General features: G+C 52.0%; 1 protein-coding gene across 1 annotated transcript in view; it reads left to right on the top strand.

Annotated features, from left to right (window-relative positions):
- The window catches only part of disc1 (DISC1 scaffold protein), a gene marked incomplete at both ends in the record, with an annotated part of 71,074 nt that overhangs the window by 29,228 nt on the left and 26,846 nt on the right, over nt 1-15,000 (top strand). Inside the window, 2 exons of the mRNA XM_080548791.1 lie at nt 3,036-3,138; nt 3,582-3,770. Of these exons, the coding sequence (XP_080404917.1) occupies nt 3,036-3,138; nt 3,582-3,770 (292 nt within the window). The remainder of the gene's footprint in view (nt 1-3,035; nt 3,139-3,581; nt 3,771-15,000) is intronic.

Consider the following 15,000-nt stretch of genomic DNA (forward strand, 5'->3'; position numbering starts at 1 on the left):
TTTGTCATTCTGTTAGCTCTAATGTATGTCTGCTGTATCATTGTCTTGTATGTTATGGTAGAGTGTGTCATGACTATGCGTGTAAGCGTGTAATAGGATAGGTGTAAAAAAAAAATCAAAGCCTAATGCCTGTGGAAAACTGTCACTATGACCCTGATACCTGTATGTATAATGTATATACCACAGAAACTCAACCCTTCCCCCCCGATGAGCCCATAACAGCTATGAATAGTGAATGAACACAGAGATGTGTAGTGACTGGTGACTGTTGTTCTCAGAGTGTTAAGTAAAGCATGCCAGTATGATAATGATGTAGATTGTCAGTCTCTGTATTGATCCTGCTCTGAGTTTGTCTGTGTTGGATGGTTGGGAGTGTGGGGGGAGTGTGGGGGGAGGCGGGGGGAGGCGGGGGGAGGGGAGATGTCACCTTGACTTGTCAGTGTCTCACACTCACCCAGGCCTCTCTGTCCCACAAGACTTTGCAACTATATTAGATGGCCTGGGGCTGTGTGAGCATCACAAAATTGCCACTTTACCAGCCATAGCTTTAGGCTCTCATGTGGCCTAAGTGTGTGTGTGTGCGTGCGTGTGTGTGTGTGTGTGTGTGTGTGTGTGTCTGTGTGTACATGTGTGTGTGTGTGTGCTTGTGTATATGTGTGTGTGTGTGTGTGTGTGTGTGTGCGTGTGTGTGCACGTGTGTGTGTGTGTCTGTCTGTGTGTGCATGTGTGTGTGTGCGCGCGTGTGTGTGTGTGTGCGCGCGTGCGTGTGTGTATGTGCGTATGTGTGTGTGTGTGTGCGTGCATGTGTGTGTGTGTGTGTGCGCGTGCGTGTGTGTATGTGCGTGTGTGTGTGTGTGTGTGCGTGCATGTGTGTGTGTGTGTGCGCGTGCGTGTGCGTATGTGCGTGTGTGTGTGTGTGCGTGCATGTGTGTGTGTGTGTGTGCATGTATCAGTGTCTGTGTGGGACTGTTCCTCTGCATATTTGGGTTTGCAAGTATTATGGTGTGTGTGTGTGTGTGTGTGTGTGTATATTTTCCTGTGTGTGTATGACTGTGCATATGCATTCCTCTCTGGCGTGTATGCGTGCCGGTTATCAGAAAGATCTTGTCAGGGGAGGGGGTGTTTCCACCACACACCACACACTGATCCACAGACACAGATCTGTGTGGTGGGAGACGGCCAGGAGCAGCCAGCGATGTCTCACTGCTGGTGATGGGGGGTGGGGGCGGGGTGGGGGCGGGGTGGGGGTGGGGGTGGGGGTGGGGGGGCTGCAAGAGATAGGACTACAATGTCACATCGCCCTCTAGAAACCCAGCATCAGATGACTGAACAATGGTGCGTCTGGCTGGGTCTCAAAATGTACGCTTTTGAGGAAGCAGTATTCTATAATGATGTTGCACTACAAAGTCATATAGCTCCATCATCTCTCCACATTTGAAATAAGTGGTTGACGCAGACACCAAAGTTATTTTGATTTATTCATGTCGATCGATTTACGGAGGACACTGTTGTAGTGCGAATGAGGCAGGCAATGAAAGTGCTAATTTCTGAGGAATCTCAAACTCTAGACTGTGTGTCATGTGTTTGAAATCTCACTCAAATAATGTACGCCTCACAGAAAGTGTCCCTTGTTTGCACCTGCTATAAGAGCCGCCTCGGGGGTCAAATGACCATAGTCTTACAGTGGAAAGCTACTATTTACACACAACGACCACTAGTTGGCCATCTTCTAAATTAGCCTGCCTCCTACACAGAAAAACTGCAAAATAGCTTCATACTAGCTTATCCTGATGTGATTTTGAAAATGTAAGGATACTGGGTGGTAGAAAGCACATATCTAGGATAAGTGGGTCCTGAAATTTGATCGAGTGCACAGATATAAAGATTACTCATTGGGTCAAATGACCCCACCATGGCTGTTCTAGTGTTAAAACACAAAGGAAAGCACTGTCTAAATCAGGAGGAAAGGCTTCGGAAAAACTGCGCCACGCAACACTTTGAAGACAGAGAATAGTTCCACACAAGTAGGAATTGCATCATCGGAATCACGCTGGTCTGTAATTCAAAGAGAATACATTCTCATACACACGGGTTCAAAAGGTCAGAGTGGGAGTGGGGGGCGCGCGGGGGGGGGGCAGGTGGCTGTGTTGGAGGCCTTCAGCCCCCCCCAGGGTCCCTGACCGACCCCCAGGGCCTCTCTGTCCCCTCTGACATTTTCTAATGGCATCCTTTATGGAGATTTCCACATCCCCCCCCCGTCTCACCACATGAAAGGCGAGCCACTCTCTCCGTAAAGGTACAGACAAGGTATCGCCATTAGCATTCTGGGGTCTGCTAAAGAAAGAAAAAGTGTGGGATTTGTAAAAATATAATGCGAAGTGAGAAACAAAAAAGGAAATGCAGGCACAGGGAATTTAAATTGAGTTGTCTGGCTGTCAGAGCTTTTTTTTAAAGAGTTGTGGTGCTATGGTGAGCTACCCTACCTTTCTCTGTCGCTGTAGTTATCTTAAATCCCTTTCACACATACGAGCCTCCCCAGTAGATTCCATGCAATTTCCTGTGTCGGCTTATGTGTGAACACGACTGACCAGGCATTTTCCCTGGTCCCTGGTAAGGACCATGTATAATTCCATGGAATGTACAGGGAAGCCTTAGGTGTGAACAGAAACTTGAACATTCCCTGGTCCGTCTCCTTTCACAGCTGTCCTGCGTTGCACAGTCAGCAGGGCAGAGAGCATAACAACTGCCCCAGACTCTGAATATCGTTACTGCTAAATATAATTCCACAACTGGACACTACTTAATTTCCAATCATAGTGGAGTATGATATATGGCAGTGTATCTGTATACTGATATACACATATATCTGTCTCATTTGAATCACGTCTGCTACTACTAATTGGCCTTCCCTTCTCTTTTCTAGGCTCTCTGGCTGTCAGAGCTTATTTTTTAAAGAGTTGTGGTGCTATGGTGAGCTAACCTACCCTTCTCTGTCGCTGTAGTTATCTTATCGGCCTTCCCCCTCTCTTCTCTAGGCGGTCATGAGCCAGAGACTGGGTAGTAGTCTGCGGAGGAAAGTCAGCCAGACTGAGACACAGCTTCTGGCCCTCCATGAAGCCAAGCTTGCTGCCATTTCAGGTACCTAACACACCATCCACCAACACCTCCAACACTTCCTATGCTGCTCCCTTATTTACCTAATTTCCTTCAAATCGTTAGCCTCATAGCATAATTATCATAGGATAGCCTAAGTCATATTTTGGCCAAATCAAGATATCTGCCTAACTCTACTCTCCTAACACTGCTGATTCACTGTGCGTTATTGCCTATGATGCCATCAGCCATCATGCTTGTTACATTCCAAAATCACTATCTACCCCAAGTCATCTCTTTGACATAGGGCATTTTTGACACTACATACAAAGATGGCTCGGCTGACCACAAGTGAAGCGTGACGTAGGCGATGATGCTATGGGGCTAACGAAATCAAGTCACATCTTATGGAGCTATTAATGGTCGTTCCGTGGACGGGCGGCGTAGTCAACTGTGTTCATTTCCTGTGTGCTCTTCTTCTGGTGCAGGTAATGACTTCAGCGGTGCGAAGGAGCTGAAGGCGGAGACGAGGGCCGTGTACGTGGAGAGGGACCGTCTGGAGGGGCTGGTGAGGAGGCTCCAGGACCTGGGCTCAGGGAACAGACAGGAGCTGGACAGGCTGAAGGACCAGCAGCAGCAGCTGAGACAGAGGCTGGAGGAGAGGGAGGCGCAGCATGGTGAGTGGAGGAGAGGGAGGTGGAGGAGAGGGAGGTGGAGGAGAGGGAGGCGCAGCATGGTGAGTGGAGGAGAGGGAGGTGGAGGATGGGGAGGTGGAGGAGAGGGAGGCGCAGCATGGTGAGTGGAGGAGAGGGAGGTGGAGGATGGGGAGGTGGAGGATGGTGAGTGGAGGAGAGGGAGGCGCAGCATGGTGAGTGGAGGAGAGGGAGGCGCAGCATGGTGAGTGGAGGAGAGGGAGGCGCAGCATGGTGAGTGGAGGAGAGGGAGGCGCAGCATGGTGAGTGGAGGAGAGGGAGGTGGAGGAGAGGGAGGCGCAGCATGGTGAGTGGAGGAGAGGGAGGCGCAGCATGGTGAGTGGAGGAGAGGGAGGTGGAGGAGAGGGAGGTGGAGGAGAGGGAGGTGGAGGAGAGGGAGGTGGAGGAGAGGGAGGCGCAGCATGGTGAGTGGAGGAGAGGGAGGCGCAGCATGGTGAGTGGAGGAGAGGGAGGTGGAGGAGAGGGAGGTGGAGGAGAGGGAGGTGGAGGATGGGGAGGTGGAGGAGAGGGAGGTGGAGGAGAGGGAGGTGGGGCAGAGAGAGGTGGAGGAGAGAGAGGTGGAGGAGAGGGAGGTGAAGGAGAGGGAGGTGGAGGAGAGAGAGGTGGAGGAGAGAGGAGGTGGAGGAGAGGGAGGTGGAGGAGAGGGAGGTGGAGCAGAGAGAGGTGGAGGAGAGAGAGGTGGAGGAGAGGGAGGTGGAGGAGAGGGAGGTGGAGGAGAGGGAGGTGGAGGAGAGAGAGGTGGAGGAGAGGGAGGTGGAGGATGGGGAGGTGGAGGAGAGAGAGGTGGAGGAGAGGGAGGTGGAGGATGGGGAGGTGGAGGAGAGGGAGGTGTAGGAGAGGGAGGTGGAGGAGAGGGAGGTGGAGGATGGGGAGGTGGAGGAGAGGGAGGTGGAGGAGAGAGAGGTGGAGGAGAGGGAGGTGGAGGAGAGAGAGGTGGAGGAGAGGGAGGTGGAGCAGAGGGAGGTGGAGGAGAGAGAGGTGGAGGAGAGGGAGGTGGAGGATGGAGAGGTGTAGGAGAGAGAGGTGGAGGAGAGGGAGGTGGAGGAGAGGGAGGTGGAGCAGAGGGAGGTGGAGGAGAGAGAGGTGGAGGAGAGAGAGGTGGAGGAGAGGGAGGTGGACGAGAGGGAGGTGGAGGAGAGGGAGGTGGAGGAGAGGGGGGTGTGGAGGATGGGGAGGTGGAGCAGAGGGAGGTGGAGCAGAGAGAGGTGGAGGAGAGGGAGGTGGAGGAGAGGGAGGTGGAGGAGAGAGAGGTGGAGGAGAGGGAGGTGGAGCAGAGGGAGGTGGAGGAGAGAGAGGTGGAGGAGAGGGGGGTGTGGAGGAGAGGGAGGTGGAGGAGAGAGAAGTGGAGCAGAGGGAGGTGGAGGAGAGGGAGGTGGAGCAGAGAGAGGTGGAGGAGAGGGAGGTGGAGGAGAGAGAGGTGGAGGAGAGAGAGATGGAGGAGAGAGAGGTGGAGGAGAGAGAGGTGGAGGAGAGGGAGGTGGAGGAGAGAGAGGTGGAGGATGGGGAGGTGGAGGAGAGGGAGGTGGAGCAGAGAGAGGTGGAGGAGAGAGAGGTGGAGGAGAGAGAGGTGGAGGAGAGGGAGGTGGAGGAGAGGGAGGTGGAGGAGAGGGAGGTGGAGGAGAGGGAGGTGGAGGAGAGGGAGGTGGAGGAGAGAGAGGTGGAGGAGAGAGAGGTGGAGGAGAGGGAGGTGGAGGAGAGGGAGGTGGAGGAGAGGGAGGTGGAGGAGAGAGAGGTGGAGGAGAGGGAGGTGGAGCAGAGAGAGGTGGAGGAGAGAGAGGTGGAGGAGAGGGAGGTGGAGGAGAGGGAGGTGGAGGAGAGGGGGGTGGAGGAGAGAGAGGTGGAGGAGAGGGAGGTGGAGGAGAGGGAGGTGGAGGAGAGGGAGGTGGAGGAGAGGGAGGTGGAGGAGAGGGGGGTGGAGGAGAGGGAGGTGGAGGAGAGGGGGGTGGAGCACGATGAGTGGAGGAGAGGGAGGTGGAGGAGAGGAGAGGTGGAGGAGAGGGAGGTGGAGGAGAGGGAGGTGGAGGAGAGGGAGGTGGAGGAGAGGGAGGTGGAGCACGGGGAGTGGAGGAGAGGGAGGTGGAGGAGAGAGGGGTGGAGGAGAGGGAGGTGGAGGAGAGGGAGGTGGAGGAGAGGGAGGTGGAGCACGGTGAGTGGAGGAGAGAGGGGTGGAGGAGAGGGAGGTGGAGGAGAGGGAGGTGGAGGAGAGGGAGGTGGAGGAGAGGGAGTCCTCAGGAGAGAGAGGTGGAGCAGAGGGAGGTGGAGGAGAGGGAGGTGGAGGAGAGAGGGGTGGAGGAGAGGGAGGTGGAGGAGAGGGAGGTGGAGGAGAGGGAGGTGGAGGAGAGGGAGGTGGGGGAGAGGGGGGTGGAGGAGAGGGAGGTGGAGGAGAGGGAGGTGGAGGAGAGGGAGGTGGAGGAGAGGGGGGTGGAGGAGAGGGAGGTGGAGGAGAGGGAGGTGGAGGAGAGGGAGGTGGAGGAGAGGGAGGTGGAGGAGAGAGAGGTGGAGGAGAGGGAGGTGGAGGAGAGGGAGGTGGAGGAGAGGGAGGTGGAGGAGAGGGAGGTGGAGGAGAGGGAGGTGGAGGAGAGGGAGGTGGAGGAGAGAGAGGTGGAGGAGAGGGAGGTGGAGGAGAGGGAGGTGGAGGAGAGAGAGGTGGAGGAGAGAGAGGTGGAGGAGAGGGAGGTGGAGGAGAGGGAGGTGGAGGAGAGGAGAGGTGGAGGAGAGGGAGGTGGAGGAGAGAGAGGTGGAGGAGAGGGAGGTGGAGGAGAGGGAGGTGGAGCAGAGGGAGGTGGAGGAGAGGGAGGTGGAGGAGAGGGAGGTGGAGGAGAGGGAGGTGGAGGAGAGGAGAGGTGGAGGAGAGGGAGGTGGAGGAGAGGGAGGTGGAGGAGAGGAGAGGTGGAGGAGAGGGAGGTGGAGGAGAGGGAGGTGGAGGAGAGAGAGGTGGAGGAGAGGGAGGTGGAGGAGAGGGAGGTGGAGCAGAGGGAGGTGGAGGAGAGAGAGGTGGAGGAGAGGGAGGTGGAGGAGAGGGAGGTGGAGGAGAGGAGAGGTGGAGGAGAGGGAGGTGGAGGAGAGGGAGGTGGAGGAGAGGAGAGGTGGAGGAGAGGGAGGTGGAGGAGAGGGAGGTGGAGGAGAGGGAGGTGGAGCAGAGGGAGGTGGAGGAGAGGGAGGTGGAGGAGAGGGAGGTGGAGGAGAGGGAGGTGGAGGAGAGGGAGGTGGAGGAGAGGGAGGTGGAGCAGAGGGAGGTGGAGGAGAGGGAGGTGGAGGAGAGGGAGGTGGAGCAGAGGGAGGTGGAGGAGAGGGAGGTGGAGGAGAGGGAGGTGGAGGAGAGGGAGGTGGAGGAGAGGGAGGTGGAGCAGAGGGAGGTGGAGGAGAGGGAGGTGGAGGAGAGGGAGGTGGAGCAGAGGGAGGTGGAGGAGAGGGAGGTGGAGGAGAGGGAGGTGGAGGAGAGGGAGGTGGAGGAGAGGGAGGTGGAGGAGAGGGAGGTGGAGGAGAGAGAGGTGGAGGAGAGGGAGGTGGAGGAGAGGGAGGTGGAGGAGAGAGAGGTGGAGGAGAGGGAGGTGGAGGAGAGGGAGGTGGAGGAGAGGGAGGTGGAGGAGAGAGGGAGGTGGAGGAGAGGGAGGTGGAGGAGAGAGAGGTGGAGGAGAGGGAGGTGGAGGAGAGGGAGGTGGAGGAGAGGGAGGTGGAGGAGAGGGAGGTGGAGGAGAGGGAGGTGGAGGAGAGGGGGGTGGAGGAGAGGGAGGTGGAGGAGAGGGGGGTGGAGGAGAGAGAGGTGGAGGAGAGGGAGGTGGAGGAGAGGGAGGTGGAGGAGAGGGAGGTGGAGGAGAGGGGGGTGGAGCACGATGAGTGGAGGAGAGGGAGGTGGAGGAGAGGAGAGGTGGAGGAGAGGGAGGTGGAGGAGAGGGAGGTGGAGGAGAGGGAGGTGGAGGAGAGGGGGGTGGAGCACGATGAGTGGAGGAGAGGGAGGTGGAGGAGAGGAGAGGTGGAGGAGAGGAGAGGTGGAGGAGAGGGAGGTGGAGGAGAGGGAGGTGGAGGAGAGGAGAGGTGGAGGAGAGAGGGCCGAGCCATACGCAGCTTTTTGTTTCACTTCTAGGCAGGACTCGTGGTGTTTCCATTAACCATTCTGACACCTCCTCGTCCTCACACCTCCTCGTCCTCACACCGCCTCGTCCTCACACCGCCTCGTCCTCACACCGCCTCGTCCTCACACCTCCTCGTCCTCACACCGCCTCGTCCTCACACCGCCTCGTCCTCACACCTCCTCGTCCTCACACCTCCTCGTCCTCACACCTCCTCGTCCTCACACCTCCTCGTCCTCACACCGCCTCGTCCTCACACCGCCTCGTCCTCACACCGCCTCGTCCTCACACCGCCTCGTCCTCACACCGCCTCGTCCTCACACCGCCTCGTCCTCACACCGCCTCGTCCTCACACCTCCTCGTCCTCACACCTCCTCGTCCTCACACCTCCTCGTCCTCACACCTCCTCGTCCTCACACCTCCTCGTCCTCACACCGCCTCGTCCTCACACCGCCTCGTCCTCACACCGCCTCGTCCTCTGACCTCCACCGCCTCGTCCTCACACCTCCTCGTCCTCACACCTCCTCGTCCTCACACCTCCTCGTCCTCACACCGCCTCGTCCTCACACCGCCTCGTCCTCACACCTCCTCGTCCTCACACCTCCTCGTCCTCACACCTCCTCGTCCTCACACCGCCTCGTCCTCACACCGCCTCGTCCTCACACCGCCTCGTCCTCACACCGCCTCGTCCTCTGTTTTACATCGCCTGGCTTATTAACTCTAAAACTGTCTAGACATGTTTCTCTCTATTCATAGACGTATGTACAAAGTATTTGAGATTTTGAAAGCCAACTGTCTTTGCCCAAGACTCCCCTGATATATCATACATAAGACCTGATATATCTAACATAAGACCTGATATATCTAACATAAGACCTGATATATCGAACATAAGACCTGATATATCGAACATAAGACCTGATATATCGAACATAAGACCTGATATATCGAACATAAGACCTGATATATCGAACATAAGACCTGATATATCGAACATAAGACCTGATATATCTAACATAAGACCTGATATATCGAACATAAGACCTGATATATCTAACATAAGACCTGATATATCTAACATAAGACCTGATATATCATCACATAAATCACAACCAACCAAAAGGTTGTGCAGAAGAAGAAGCACTCTGATACAAATGTTATTCTTCTGTGTCGGCTGACAGGATGTCGCCTCCATCAATTAAAGATTCATTTACTTCCTAAACGGTGGAGAGGAGGAGGTGTCCTCCTGTCAGATGAGACGCTGCCACAGATGAGTCATCAGGAGGATTGGCAGGCCTAGCCTGAGGAAGCGCTAGAGAGGAGGGGGGGGGCAGTAAGAAATGAGATTTAGATTGTGTGAAGTGTCCAATTACCTCAGAGCTAGGCCACGTAACCCTCCTGGCAGCCTCGGTGTGCTCAGAGCCTCACGCACTCCCACCAGGGAGGTGAATCTGTTTGGTGCTCAAGAAAAGAGAGGCACTTTATATCGGCTCCTGATGGTTTGCCCCCGTGGCCGTGAGGTATCCTGATGGTTTGCCCCCGTGGCCGTGAGGTATCCTGATGGTTTGGCCCCGTGGCCGTGAGGTATCCTGATGGTTTGCCCCCGTGGCCGTGAGGTATCCTGATGGTTTGGCCTGGCGGCCTGGCGGTATTGACAGAGAGATGAATTGATTTCGACAGCATCAGATGCAGTGCTGCTTCTCTCCCCCCCCCTGTCTGTCTGTCCATCCTTCACAGAGAGATTTCTAAAAAGGTCACTTCTCTCACTCTCTCTCTTTGAGGCTGAGGGTGGAGAGAAGGGGGGAGGCAGAGAAGGTGGGGAGGGGGGGCAGCATCAAACAAGCCCAGGGTGGGCAGAGGGCTGGGGGGAGTTTGGGGGAGGCTGGGGGAGGAGGCTGCCCCATATAGCTCGAGCTTTGCCATCTCAAGGCTAATCACTACTCATAAGCACATTCTCACCACATCTCAATATTGAGATCATTAAGGCCTGTCCCCCATGGTTGCGTTATCAATGTCACTGCTCTGCCTTGCGAGGTATGTACCCTTGTATTTCTAGTGCCACTAGGGGGCAGCATTTCACTATTACGGTAAGGTAGAATTATGGTTTATCTCATTTTTGGGGTGTATATATATGGCATCAGATAGATAAATAGGCAAGGCAAGGCAGGGCAGTTACAACAATGGGGATTTATACTTATTGTTTGTCTACTCATTCCTTTATAATTCATTCAGTCCATGTTCTTACATCATATCACACATTTTGATGCCTATTACCGGTATATCTCCTCTTCTGTGTTCTCTCACCTGTTTCATGTAAAATATGAAATAAGCAGGATACTGTGGGCATTTACCTGTATGCATTTCCACTCTACAGTATCTATCACTGCAGCATGAAGAACTATGAGATGTCAACTACTCAATTTGTTGAGGTGCACAACCCCATACCAGGGACAGAAAGACAGACAGACAGACAGACAGACAGACAGACAGACAGACAGACAGACAGAGAACCAGCAGACCAACGAACTGCTTACCGTGGCAGTCTCTAGACACACTGAGACACACCTCATGGTGTGTGAAAACACGCCCGGCTCTACCGGTTATCACAAGGTGCGCCCGTGAACTGTATAGTATATACGCCATTTAGCTGACGCTTTTATCCAAAGCGAATTACGGTACATTGCAGTGAGTGTATAGTGCATTTTTCAGTATATGAACCCCGGCGGGAACCGATTCCACAAGCTAAGCGTTGTTAGCGCCGTGTTCGAACCAACTGAGCCTCGGAGGACCCGTACAGTTCGGAGGAGAACACCAGTGTGGTTAATAAGGCATGCACACGCCGTCCCCAAACAAAGGAACTGGAATCAGTTGAGCCCCACGTCATTGTGTGGGGGAGCGATAGTATGTTAATGATTGGTTCTGTGCCATGCTAAAGTGCAAAAAGTGGTTGAACACAATACGGTAGGCACGATACCACAAAGGCTGGCTGACACGGAGCTAAGCTCTTATTAAAGTGTCAACCCACGGAGTAATAAGGGCCTGGCAGGCACACGCACACGTGTGGAAAGTGATAGCCCTACTCAAAGCCGAGATGGTGTGCCGTTGTTTTGTTTTTTTAGGCGTAACTTAAAATATATTATCATCATGATTGTTGTTCTTTCATGACAAGAAGACAAGCCTTTCTCTTGTGTAAAGAAGACTCATTGTCCTGTCATCAGTTTTAGCTCTTAACTACAGAAGGTTCTTAACTAGAACAGCCATGAGGGGTCATTTGACCCCTGTGAGTAAAGAAAAATGCAATATCTTTGCACTCGATCAAATTTCAGGACCCTCCTTTCATGGCTTTTCCTAGATATGTGCGTTCTACCACCCAGTATCCTGACATTTATCAAAATCACATCAGGATAAGCTAGTATAAAGCTATTTTGCAGTTTTTCTGTGTAGGAGGCAGGCTAATTTACAAGACGAGCCAACTAGTGGTCGTTGTGTGTAAATAGCAGCATGAGCATTGTAAAGAGGAGGTCATTTGACCCCCGAGGCGTCTCTTTTAGTAGGTAAAAAAAGGCACGGCTGTTCTAGTGTTAACGTTGAGAGTCTGTAAGAGCAGTGTGCAGAGCTTGCTCACAACCAATTTGTAGTTATTAATAGATACAAACCCTCACAGCGGGGTAGTTTTCATCGTCCGTCTTTGCACCCTGGTCTAATCTGTCCCATGGAGATTCATTGTTGACCTAGGAGCCATTAAGCAATAAATTGCCACTGGCAAGAGTGGTAATGAATTCTTCTCCCATGTATATACAGTGGGGGAAAAAAGTATTGAACACATCAACCATGTTCCATTTAAAAACGTGTTGGTGTGTATGTATACTTATTTCCCTCACTGTATATTATGTTGATATTATAACCTCTCCGCTGGTGACAGACAGACAGGTACACAGACAGGGATGGACAGACAGGGATGGACAGACAGGGATGGACATTTCAAGGACCCCAATTGAAATAAGCCAGTGGCTTTCTTGGGTTTTTATCCTGTTAGTTGACCTTGTATGTAATATGTACTTTCATGTACCTACTTCTGCAAATCTTCTAATAAAGTTTTCAATCAATCAATCAAACATGTGAGATCTCCGGGGAGACTAAATGCACAAATAGACAATTTTACATAATGGCCACGCCCCTTAACTGTCTAAGCCACTCCCACGTTGACACAAGCTCCACCCACTTTGATACAAGCCACTCCCACTTTTATACAGGCCACGCCCACTTTGATACAAGCCACTTCCTGCTTTTAATTAATGAATGAATTCATTAATTAAAATGAATTTAATTAAAATGAATCTGGCCACGCCCCTTAACTGTCTAAGCCACTCCCACTGTATATTATGTTGATATTATAATCTCTCCGCTGGTGACAGACAGACAGGTACACAGACAGGGATGGACAGACAGGGATGAACATGTGAGATCTCCGGGGAGACTAAATGCACAAATAAATAATAGAAAAGAGAAAATGACCTAAAACATAGGCAGTAGTCACCAGAAGAAGTAAAATAAAAGTGAATCTGCCCATTTGGTTGTGATCTATCTTTGTGATCGACAGTTTTCGGACGATCTTTTTTGAGTTTTGGATGATCTTTCTATTATTAAGCCATTTTGAAAGAGAGACTCTATACTGTAGTCACTAATGATATTCATGTGAGGATTTCTAAGAGTCGTCATCCTTCAATCATATTTTAAGGCATGTTTATGTGGGGGAACATCTTGTTGGCTTGAACTTCTCTGTCCCTTCCTGCTTCCCGGGAGCAGTCGCAACCAATGTCACCTCAGAGTGATGGTGCATGATGGGATAGGTGTTGCTTCGCTGCCTCTCAGCGGGTTTTGGGAGAGTGGCCAGGTCTCCCTTCACTGTGTGCCAGCTCCAATGTCACATCAAAACAATGTCATCTAATGTCAATGTATATAATAAAACAAATGCAATTGCCTGTGAATGAAACCCTTTATGAAAAGGTAGACGACATCATGTATGGTTTATTCACGAGGCCTCTCTGTTTCAGGGCAGCAGTTTTAGTAAGGGTATGATGGAGGACCGAATGGTTAAGGGTATGATGGAGGACCGGATGGTGGAGTGATAGTAAGGGTATGATGGAGGACCGGATGGTTAGTAAGGGTATGATGGAGGACCGGATGGTTAGTAAGGGTATGATGGAGGACCGGATGGTTAAGGGTCTGATGGAGGACCGAATGGTTAAGGGTATGATGGAGGACCGGATGGTTAGTAAGGGTGTGATGGAGGACCGGATGGTTAGTAAGGGTATGATGGAGGACCGGATGGTTAAGGGTCTGATGGAGGACCGAATGGTTAAGGGTATGATGGAGGACCGGATGGTTAGTAAGGGTGTGATGGAGGACCGGATGGTTAGTAAGGGTATGATGGAGGACCGGATGGTTAGTAAGGGTGTGATGGAGGACCGGATGGTTAAGGGTCTGATGGAGGACCGAATGGTTAAGGGTATGATGGAGGACCGGATGGTTAGTAAGGGTGTGATGGAGGACCGGATGGTTAGTAAGGGTATGATGGAGGACCGGATGGTTAGTAAGGGTGTGATGGAGGACCGGATGGTTAAGGGTCTGATGGAGGACCGAATGGTTAAGGGTATGATGGAGGACCGGATGGTTAGTAAGGGTGTGATGGAGGACCGGATGGTTAAGGGTCTGATGGAGGACCGAATGGTTAAGGGTCTGATGGAGGACCGGATGGTTAAGGGTATGATGGAGGACCGAATGGTGGAGTGATTGTAAGGGTATGATGGAGGACCGAATGGTGGAGTGATTGAAACTTGTTAAGTGGTTAAATGGATCTGTGAGGGTGTCTGTTCCCTTTGTCTCCTAGGTCAGGGCAGGTTTCATTGTCTTGTGGTTTTGGTGTTTTATAACACTCTTTTATGTGATATCCTTACATCTGGTGTTTCCTTGTAGGTTATCTTATTGCTGAAATAAAGCAGTGTTTACTGAAGCTAATATTGCAAGTAGATAGTTTTCATGAAATTAGCACCTTCAGTGTTCTCCTGCATTGGTGAAATTCTTTCCGATAAGATAATTATGGCTTGTTTTAGATCTGTACGATCGCATTTGTATGCTGTTTTTTTGTTTTCTTTTACATTAACCCCCCCCCGTTAGTCCTGGCTAGGACGGATATTGTCTGTCTGTCTGTCTGTCTGTCTATCAGACTACAGACCAGTCTCACTAATATACCTTAACAACAGGAGCGGATCTACAACCAGAGCGCTTCATTAAGTAAAACAAAATTCTCTGTGGAGAGAGAGGGTTCTTAGGTTGAAGGAGATACATCCTGTAGGTAGCTGGATCTTTCTACAGTATTCAGAGGCTGTAATCAGATGAGAGGTAAATGGATGTGAACAGGTGATGTGGTAAGAGAGGCTTTGTGGGGAGCTTTTAAGAGCGAAGGCCTTTTGGTGAGAGCTCTCTCCGCCCTCCGCTCTCTCCGCCCTCCGCTCTCTCCGCCTTGTCTCTTAGTGTCAATGAAGATTCAATCATCAGGACATTTCAAATGCAGCCTTTGCAATGCAAAAAACCTCCTTTTTAAAAAACATGAATACCATATTACTCTCTAACATATAAATGGAAGCCATATACACTCTCGTTAGAGCATAACACACTGTACGTACTGTAACAGCCTCATCATCAGGATTTATGCCTGTCTTTATGCTTGCTACAGTCACTGTATCATTTTTAAACAGTTGATTTTATTACTCTACAGTGCAGAAGAGCTCATAAAACCCCTATTTTAGAGACTCTACACTGGCTTCCTGTTAAGTTCAGAATATATTTCAAGATCCTTCTGCTTGTTTATAAAGCTCTCACTGGCACAGCACCAGAATATCTGAAAGACCTTTTGCTAGGATATCAGCCCAATAGAGCTCTCAGGTCTTCTGCTAGCATATCAGCCCAATAGAGCTCTCAGGTCTTCTGCTAGCATATCAGCCCAATAGAGCTCTCAGGTCTTCTGCTAGCATATCAGCCCAATAGAGCTCTCAGGTCTTCTGCTAGCATATCAGCCCAATAGAGCTCTCAGGTCTTCTGCTAGCATATCAGCCCAATAGAGC

This window comes from Nansenia antarctica, assembly GCF_963989245.1.
Source record: "Nansenia antarctica genome assembly, chromosome: 1".
NCBI classification, from domain to species: domain Eukaryota; kingdom Metazoa; phylum Chordata; class Actinopteri; order Argentiniformes; family Microstomatidae; genus Nansenia; species Nansenia antarctica.